The sequence below is a fragment of the Bos taurus genome, unplaced genomic scaffold (genome assembly GCF_002263795.3).
Source record: "Bos taurus isolate L1 Dominette 01449 registration number 42190680 breed Hereford unplaced genomic scaffold, ARS-UCD2.0 Leftover_ScbfJmS_2057, whole genome shotgun sequence".
NCBI lineage: Eukaryota > Metazoa > Chordata > Mammalia > Artiodactyla > Bovidae > Bos > Bos taurus.
The window spans coordinates 535,035-545,109 of record NW_020191148.1 but is presented as its reverse complement, the minus strand read 5'-3'; the positions used below and the strand labels follow the sequence as shown (position 1 = coordinate 545,109).

The window sequence follows — 10,075 nt, the reverse complement described above, 5'->3', positions numbered from 1 at the left end:
ATTAGAGGTGCTCAGGGTATTACAGAAATACGAGTTACCTAGGATGATGACTGATCTTAAGATGACTTCTTAGAAGAGGTGACAACTGGGCTAACCCTTGAAAATGAGGATTTCTGTCCTATATGGACCTTCTCCCTTGTTTTTTGACCATAAGGTAGTGAGGAGAATCACTAAGTCACCATTTTTACTTACACATCAGTCAAGAATTTCCCCACAGTACACCCTCATCACCTCTGGAGCTGTGATACATGCTGTGGGGGGAACATGGAGACGTGCTGTCCTGACCTCCCTTCAAGGACTTTTTGTCCAACTGCTGTAAGTGCTGCCAGTGGGCAACATTAAACCACCAGCCCCTCTAGGGGCAGCCTATGTGCAATGATCCATCCAGGGAGAGGTATAAAGTCCTGGCCAGTGGACGTGTCAGGAAACCCTGAAGGGCCATCATCACTCCAGATCCACACGGGGTCAGCTCAGGTCATCTGGCCAGTGATGCAGATTGATCCTTCCCTCTGCCCTACCCTATTTCTTCCCTCCTTGATTCCACAGTGTTGACCCCAAGGGCACCCCTGATACACATCCCAGCACTAAACTCCATCCGAGTAAGCAGGCCAGAGAACCAGCACTGCAACACGTATCAGAAAACATTCCAGTACTCAGGGAGGATTTTTATTTGAAAATTACTGATTACACACATATTTATAACATTTTAAAACCCCCAAATAAAACACAAAATGGTAGAAATAAGACTTTTTGTGTGAATGTGGTTACCTTTGGTTTAAAATCCACAATCTAACATTGTCTGATCAAAATGAAATTAAGTTATATAGTAATAAAAGAAAACTATTATGTTAGAATATATGAAAGTGCCATTTTATAGCTTATAAAAAGACTGAATGTTAGCAGTTTGACATAATTCATTCTAATAGAAAAAATCCATTAGCATTTAAAATTTAGAGAACATTATACTTCTGAATAACTCATAGGTAAAAGATATAGTTAATTAATTAAATTAGGAATTAGAAAATACATAATACTATGGCTAGTGATTGGTGGTAAGTATCAAAACTTGCAGGTTGCAGCTAAAGTGGATCTCAGAAAAATATGTCGGCTTTATATACTTATATTAGAAAAATAATGATGTTATTAATATGTTTCCAATTTAAGAATTTAGAGAAAAAATTATGAAAGTAAAGGAAAAGTTTAAGGAAAGAATGATATGATGAGCTAGGGAAAGAAAAACAAAATAGAAAGCATCAATCAAGCAAAAAGCTAATTCTTTGAAAAAAGGAAAAAAGTTATGCAAGATTATTAATAAAAAATAGAAGGCTCAAAGAAAATTAAAAAGCCCAAAGAACACAGAGATGCTGTAGTTTAAATATATAAGGTATTGTGAATACATTTATGCCAATCAAGCTCAAAACACAGGAAACAGATCCACTCCTACAAAAATGAAACTTACCAAAATGACTCTGCAGAAATAACACACTTAATAGGAAGCACATAATTACCAAAAGTTACCCAGACAATGTGGCTGCACAACACTGTGAATGTGATTAATGCCACTGAACTGTATGATCAAAAATGGCTATATGGCAAATTTTATACTATATATACTTTACCACAATTTTTTAAAAATGTAAAAAAATAAAATCTTCTATCTAGAAGACAGTCTAGAACATGGCTGTCCTTCATTAGCAAATACCCTGGAAGAGTTCCTACTTTGATAAAACATATTTTCTCTTCCTTCTCTTTTAGAGGACTTCCCCAATGGCTCAGCAGTAAAGCATCTGCCTGCAATGCAGGAGACACAGGAGAAGAACACATAATATTGTCCCTCTGTATTTTAAACATATTTCTTTTTGGAGGGTGATACCTCTCTCTTCTATAATGTCATTTAAACTACAGGTATGTTTTTCCTATTAGTTTTTTCTGTAGTATTTTAACTAGAGGTCTTTGAGTGGAAAAATGGACAGTAGGTCTGTTAAAGGAAGTGGTTACACAAAACGGCAACTTCACACAGTCTTCAAGTAAACAGAATCCCTGATGTAATTGGAAATAACATGTAATTCTGGGAATATTAAAAAAATAATCTGTGACAACTTTGTCTCAAATCTTAGAAAATCAATTTGGCTCTGGAGTCTCTCAAGACACAAAACCTGGGAGACAGCTTTTATTGATGGCCTGCAACTTCTGATTTGGATAAGAAAGAAAATAGTTTAACATATAAATAAACATAACAAATCATTTTGCAAGAGCTTGAAATCACTGAGTGAAGTTGGAGGAAAAAATTATAGATTAACATCTTGGAATATGTAAATATTTGTTGCTGGTGTAAAAAATGTATAATATAATTTATGCAGTGCAAAAACCTATTGGAAAAATGCCTTTGGAATAGACATGAACTCATGGTAGAAACAGAACATTGACTCAAAAATTGTTGAGGTTGAGGGCTGTCCACTGGAAATATTCATAATCACACGGTCACTGTAATATCTGGCTATTTCCTTTCAGTGTGCACCTAAGGGGGGAAAAAGACAAAAACAACATTGTTAAGAGTTTTAAAGTCCTTCTAAGGCAACACATTTCTAGGTTAACTTCTTCATGTGAAGCAAATCATACTGAAGGAGGAGCCAGAACAGGCTGTCTTGAAAGCAGGACTCCATCTTGGGCCGAACTGTGGACTTTGAGCTATATGCCCAGTATCTATGGAAACGACATACCAACTGGAAAATCAGGTCCCCAGAAGGAAGAGCCCCAGGGCTCTCATCACCTAAAAGAATACCCTAATTATCTGTGTGACCGAATAGAATCATAAATTCTATTATGCTTATTGGGGTATGACCACAAGCCTATTGATAATTGTTCACTGTTTAACTACCTAGGCTTAAGGCTTATGAATCACGGGTTAACTTTGATTGTATCTTTCTTTTTATTTTGTTCAGGGAATTTTGGGGAGGTGGGTTTGGGTGAGAATGCTTAGGATATATAAGGTTTTCACAAAAACTGGTCGGGGTTCTTGGCTAAGAGAAGACTCTGCCTTGGGCCCGCCAGTTTAATAAACAGCACTCCACTATCTGCATTGTCCTTCTGAGTGAGTTTGTTTCCCGGAAGGCATGGCTACAACAATATCACTAGTGGAGGCACAATTTAAAAAACCAGGGGTATATTTATTCTATGGAGAAACTAGCCCCACTAAAATATAATCCCTCAGTGGGACTTGACTTAATGCCAAACAACTTGTAGATACACTTGCGTTCTGATGATTCTGATTCATTCTGATCATTCCGTTTTGTCACTAGGGTAAACTGATAAGTAAAATCATTTACTGACTCAAAGCCTGGAGATAAATTAAAAACAAGGTGACAAAGAGGCTGTGAAATCTATTAATAGTGCCTGCCAAGGGTTTCTCATCTTCACACATAAAATGAGCACAACAAATTTGGATGTCAATATCAGGTTGTAATCTCTACATTTTATAAACTCTGATTGACAAGCACTGAAAATAAGGAGTAGAAATGGAAAAAGCATAACACTTTTTCATGTAGCCATGAAAAAGAATGAGACAACTGTATGTACTAATATAATGAGATACAATATGGAAAGAACAACTATCATTGGTGCTTAAAAACCAGAAGACCACATATTCACAAGTTCTTCCTGACACACAGAACAGTCAGCAGTGGTGCTGGGGCTCCACCTGGGGGAGGAACTTGTGATGACAGGAATGGAAAGTGATTTACTTTTTGCTCATAATTTTTTTTAAAGTATTTTTTAAAGTGTTTACATTTTCTAGCAGTAGATGTATCATTTGTTTTAAAACTTATTATTAATAATACATTTTAATTATTTAGAGCAGTGGCCCCCAACCTTTTTGGCACCAGGGACCCAGTTTCATGGAAGACAAGTTGTCCACAGTCAGGACAGGGGTGGGAGGGGAGTGGGGGAGGTTCAGGTGTAATGTGAGTGATGGGGCAGCAAATGAAGCTTTGCTCCTTTGCCCACCACTCACCTCCTGCTGTGTGCTCGTGGACCAGTACCAGACTGCAGTCCAGAGGTTGGGGACCCCTGATTTAGAGTCTCTAAAGTTACTTAGAAGAACTGTGGGTATATTTTTTATTATTGAGATGCAAGGCTTCTGTCTATGGCCTTTTAAAAATGATCACACTTTTACACTGTAAAATGCTCTACAGTCTCAAAGTACGTAAGCATGTGCTCTATCATCTGATCCCCATGATAAACTGAAGAAGCCTGCAGGACTGTAATCCCTGCTTTACACACAGGTGAAGACCTGAGGTTCAGAGACCTGGGGGACACAAGGCCACATGGATGCTAAGTGCCTCCTCCATCTATTCAAACTGGTCCAGGCTCCTCGAGCTAGGATATGAGGATTTTATAACTTCTGCGCTCTATTAGGTGATTTCCTGAATAGAAAATTGACACCTCTGTTACACACTGGGAACAAAGAAACTTCAGAAAACCTCAACCAGATTTGCTTCATCACAGAACAGAATGGACGATAGGCATGCATACTTTGAGGTGAACTGTGTCCCCTCCAATTTTACATGTTGAAGTCCTAAACCCGCTAGTACCTCAGAATGTGACTGTATTTGGAGACAGGGTATTTAAAGAGGCAATAAAGTTAAAATGAAGTCATACAGGTGAGTCCTAACCTAACAGACTGGAGCTCTTATAAGAAGAGGAGATCAGGACACATACACACAGAGGGAAGACCATGTGAGACAGAGAGAAGATGGCATCTCCAAGCCAAGTAGAGAGACCTCAGAGGAAACCAACCCTACTGACACCTTGACCTCAGACTTCCAGCCCCCAGAGCTGTGAGGAAAAACATTTCTGCTGTTTAAGTCACCTACTCTGTGGTCTTTGTATGGCAGCCCTAGCAAACTAATGCCCCCTTCAGCTTTATGTATCTTAAAAGTACTTTCTCTACTATTTCATAGACCATCAGATCATCTGAAAGGGTCAATTAAACAGTGATCAGCTCAGCTGACCTATCCATTTTTAAAAAAATGTGACTTGGAAGCACCTTTTCCCAGACGTTGAGTTTTCTTTTCAAATGAATGAATCCTGTTCTATTAGAGTGAAAAGCTTGCTGATTTAGGCTAATGCTTCTAGTGTTCTAACTCTGAAAAATGCATTGGTATCTGATGCTTGCAAATTCAAAAAATTGATAATCTGACAGCTTACCTAAAGGATGCAGAGTATGCAGAAATAATGCCAAGAAAATATTCCACTGGAATGGGAATCAAGAAATGCCTTTCTGTATAGGTGACCTGACCCAGGTGTAGGACTGAAATCCAAGATTGAGGTTCTGCCACTCTGTGAACTTGGGTGATGGCCCCACCTTGGCTACTATGTGAAAGGAGCAGTGTTCTCAGACTCAACACAGAACATAGTACCTAAGGTGGCACTCAGTCTCCCCCAGCAATTCCCCCTTTGTGCACCCTGAATCAGCTCTGTGACCTTAGGTGAGCCCTGGACCCAATCTCCTCATCCATGACATGAATAAAAATGGACCATCATGAGATTAAGTGAAATCATATATGTGAGAACAATGTAAAAGAAATGATAAAGAACTTTACAAATGTAACTTACCATTAATATCGTTAGAGTAGGTGCAGGATTACTAGACCAGGAATCGCAAGATTTCTAATTCTGTGACCTATGTCTGCTTCCATATGTATGTTAAACTTGATTTAAAACATTCACTGAAAGAACAGATTTCTAATTCTGTACCTGCTGCAAACCAGCTTAACACTAGTTATATACATAGGGAAACTGTGGAAAATTCTTCAAGAGATGGGAATACCAGACCACCTGATCTGCCTCTTGAGAAACCTATATGCAGGTCAGGAAGCAACAGTTAGAACTGGACATGGAACAACAGACTGGTTCCAAATAGGAAAAGGAGTATTTCAAGGCTGTATATTGTCACCCTGCTTATTTAACTTATATGCAGTACATCATGAGAAATGCTGGGCTGGAAGAAGCACAAGCTGGAATCAAGATTGTCGGGAGAAATATCAATAACCTCAGATATGCATATGACACCGCCCTTATGGCAGAAAGTGAAAAGGAACTAAAAAGCCTCTTGATGAAGGTGAAAGAGGAGAGTGAAAAATTTGGCTTAAAACTCAACATTCAGAAAACGAAGATCATGGCATCTGGTCCCATCACTTCATGGGAAATAGATGGGGAAACAGTGGAAACAGTGTCAGACTTTACTTTTTGCAGGGGGGGTGGCCTCTAAAATCACTGCAGATGGTGACTGCAGCCATGAAATTAAAAGACGCTTACTCCTTGGAAGAAAAGTTATGACCAACCTAGATAGCATATTGAGCAGCAGAGACATTACTTTGCCAACAAAGGTCCGTCTAGTCAAGGCTATGGTTTTTCCAGTGGTCATGTATGGATGTGAGAGTTGGACTGTGAAGAAAGCTGAGTGCCAAAGAATTGATGCTTTTGAACTGTGGTGTTGGAGAAGACTCTTGAGAGTCCCTTGGACTGCAAGGAGATCCAACCAGTCCATTCTAAAGGAGATCAGCTCCTGGGTGTTCTTTGGAAGGACTGATGCTAAAGCTGAAACTCCAGTACTTTGGCCACCTCATGTGAAGAGTTGACTCATTGGAAAAGACTCTGATGCTGGGAGGGATTGGGGGCAGGAGGAGAAGGGGACGACAGAGAATGAGATGGCTGGATGGCATCACCAACTCAATGGACGTGAGTTTGAGTGAACTCCGGGAGATGGTGATGGACAGGGAGGCCTGGCGTGCTGCGATTCATGGGATCGCAAAGAGTTGCACATGACTGAGTGACTGAACTGAACTGAACCTTCTTTCTAAAGGGCCTTAGTTTCCGCACCTTAAAATGAGGGTGTTGAATCCTATTATCTTATGATATCTGGACCTATCTAAAGTTCTGTGATCTATTTCTCATTACTCAATGGCTTAATAATATATAATGATAATATAGTTTCTAAATGAAGACTTTGACACATAGGTGGGTACAACTCTTTTTGGTGTGAAATGCATGAGGTCAAAAGCGCAAAAGGGTTTGGGAGGTTCCTGGGTCTCTTGATCTCAGAAGGGAAGCTCTGACTGGGAGATACTCTAGTAGATGAAAGCACTTTGTGAATTTCAGGCAGAAAAATACAGAGTTCTTTGTTCAGCTTCTCAACATTTGCACACAATATAAGTACTTATGAAAAGTTCAGAACACAGAATTCCTTGTCCCTAAGCCTAAGTATGAACTCCAATTCCGCCACCTCTTCAGCCAGCTCTGCGACCCAGGCAATTTCCTACCTGTGAACAGTGGAAGGTCCTGCTTGGCATTTCCTCATTTCTAAGGAGGACTGAGATGAGACAGTGATAGAGGGAACTTAGACAACATTTCATATAAAGCTTTCATATAGAAGTACTTAAGATATTGGGACATGTTTTCTTTAAGAAATATTTTAGTAAACTTCTTTTACTTACAAATGAAAATCTAGGAAATGCAGAAAAGTATGAAAAAGGGAAAATATATCCATAATTTAACAGCGATAAATTTTCAATGGGAAACCTCACCACAGGCAGCTGGAAGTCTCATCCCATCCCAAGCCATGCATGATAAGGGTCAAGAAGACCAGACCTTCCTTCTCTCCCTCCATCTTCTCATCAACCCTATTCCCACTCCCACCTTGTTTCAAATTACAGATGGCTGTATGACAATGGCTAAGTCTCCTAAACCAGACCCCAGTTACCATCTCACCATTGTTAGGAAGATGTCATGTGACCTGAATGTTACCCATGCACAGAGCTTAGTGCTTCATACACCTCATCTCTGTGAAAGTGCTTTGTAAACCTTCAAGCATCATTCAGACTACAGTGTGAAGCTATTGTAAGTTCTTGATTTGTCCTGATGACAATTACATCTTCTAGAAGGTAGAGGAAGCATGGGAGGCAAATGGACCTAATTCTAAACAACAAAGAATTAGGGAGAAAGTGACAGTATTGGGTTGGCATTTTCTTTACAGATTAGAAAACAGAACAGGCCTACACCTTTCCCTGGAAGATCTTCTTAGAACCAAAATATTCCAAAATTTTCCTTAAACTCTCAAATTTCCTGGATATTCTTTGACAGCAATCAGAATGAACGTAAAGGGTCTGCAAAATGAGTGTTCTGTTCTCTATGAGAATCTGAATCCAGGGTCCAAAATATGGAAAGTCCAATTTGACATCTCTCTCTCAGGCACAGGTGTGGTCACACAGAAGAGCACACATCCTGACCCCACTCACAGCACTGCTGCAGATTCTCAGCAGACCTGCCTTCTATTTGCCATGTGTTGTTAAGACCAAGTCATGAAGCTTCATCTCTGGGGTCTTATAAGGGCACAGAGTGCTTGTTATCAGACCCCTGGTGGAACTCATGTGAAGGATGAACCCTGGAGATGAACTTTAACTATAACTTCCTGCAGCAGGCTCACCTGTTTTGCCCTTTCAATGAAGGCAGCAGCCTCCACCTCGCCCAGTTGTTGCACCTTCTTGTAAAACAGACTGTCTCTATTTTGCAGCAAAACAAATGGTTCATCATCTTCTTCCAGTCTCCCTGAATCCAAAACCTGTTAATCAGCAGAAACAAACCCATTAATGCACAAGGTTTCTCAGTAACATATTATAACTCAGACAGTATTTTAAAAAGAGGCAACACAAGGAGAATAGAGAGAATCTGTTTAGATGGTAGGACTGGCTGGTGTTTAAATGGCTTGATTATCTTGTTTGACTAGGCAAAGGCCTAAGCCGACCTTTTAATATTATAATGTTATAGGAAAGGAAGAAAACAGAAGTTTTAGAATAGGATTACTGGCACTCAGTAGCATCTTATATTCTGCCCAGGGCATTTGGTGTTATTATCTTTACCTAGTGCTCTTAGCTCTCAGGCTCTGAGCTTTCAAGCAATTTATACAGATACACAGAGTTGGAAAATAACTTGATTCAAGAAAATCAAAGTCCATTTATCTAAAAAGTAGGTTGATGTCATACAAATGAAAGGGCAGTGCCCTGACATTTTAATGGCCAAGTTGATTTGGAAATTCAAGCAATATTTGAGGAAAAGAGTAAGTGCTTCTGGGATTTCTTTAGGGTCCTGGATTATGTCAGCTGCTAAGAGGAGCAGAATCCCTTGTTTGAGAGGTTGAGATGCTTCTTGAAGTTGGATGTGGTGTAGTTTATTTTTCCAAGTGAAAGCCTCGAAAAAAGATCTGGTACATAAGCAGCTTTTGCAGGACTGCTCTGCACAGAAGAAATTTATAAAAACCAGTTTTCTCTTTGGATAAGACTAAAGAAGCAAGTAAGAAATTGAGCTTCAAATTCCTGTGATTATGGCCTGCAGAGCACACAGGGCCAGCCCAACATGAACTGCCTAGGATCTGAATCTGTTTTCACAAACTATCTTTCTTCCCCTTTCTTTCCTCAGCTGCCTGCCTTTTACCCCTTTTATTGCTCATTAGTAAGTCTGCTAATTTGAAACTGAAAGAGAGAAGAAGGGGCTCTCAACTCTTCCTGCTTACTAGTGACTTTGGTTAATGGTTCTGGAGGGGAAAAAGTTGTCCGAAACAACCGGCCCAAATGATACAACTTTAAAAATAGTTTTGATGTTCAGTGGTATTTAATTCATTTAGGTCATATTTAGAGTAAATGTATCTTAAGAGAATATGCTGGATGGGCTTCCCTGGTGGCTCAGTGGTAAAAGAATCTGCCTGCCATTGCAGGAGTCATGAATTTGATCCATGGTCCAAGAAGATCCCACGTGTCACAGAGCAACAAAGACCATGCTCCATAACTATAGACCCTATGCTCTAGAGCCTGGGAGCCACAACTACTGAGCCCACATACATAGAGCCTGTGTTCTGCAGCAAGAGAAGCCATGCAATGAGAAGACTGCATACTGCAATGAAGAGTAGCTCCCACTCCCTGCAACTAGAGAAAAGACCACACAGCAAGGAAGACCCAGCACAGGGAAAAATAATAAATAAGATTAATTTTTTAAAAAAGAAGAGAATATGCTGGAACGCTAAACA

At 39.7% G+C, this 10,075-nt stretch overlaps 1 protein-coding gene across 1 annotated transcript in view; it reads right to left on the bottom strand.

The window, feature by feature from the left end:
• Positions 1 to 644: 644 nt before the first annotated feature.
• Positions 645 to 10,075, bottom strand: part of LOC101904517 (ATP-binding cassette sub-family C member 4-like) — a 58,767-nt gene continuing 49,336 nt past the window's right edge. Inside the window, exons 8-9 of the mRNA XM_024989090.2 lie at positions 8,483 to 8,617; positions 645 to 2,518 (exon numbers count right to left, since the gene is read on the bottom strand). Of these exons, the coding sequence (XP_024844858.2) occupies positions 2,498 to 2,518; positions 8,483 to 8,617 (156 nt within the window). The 3' untranslated portion in view covers positions 645 to 2,497. The remainder of the gene's footprint in view (positions 2,519 to 8,482; positions 8,618 to 10,075) is intronic.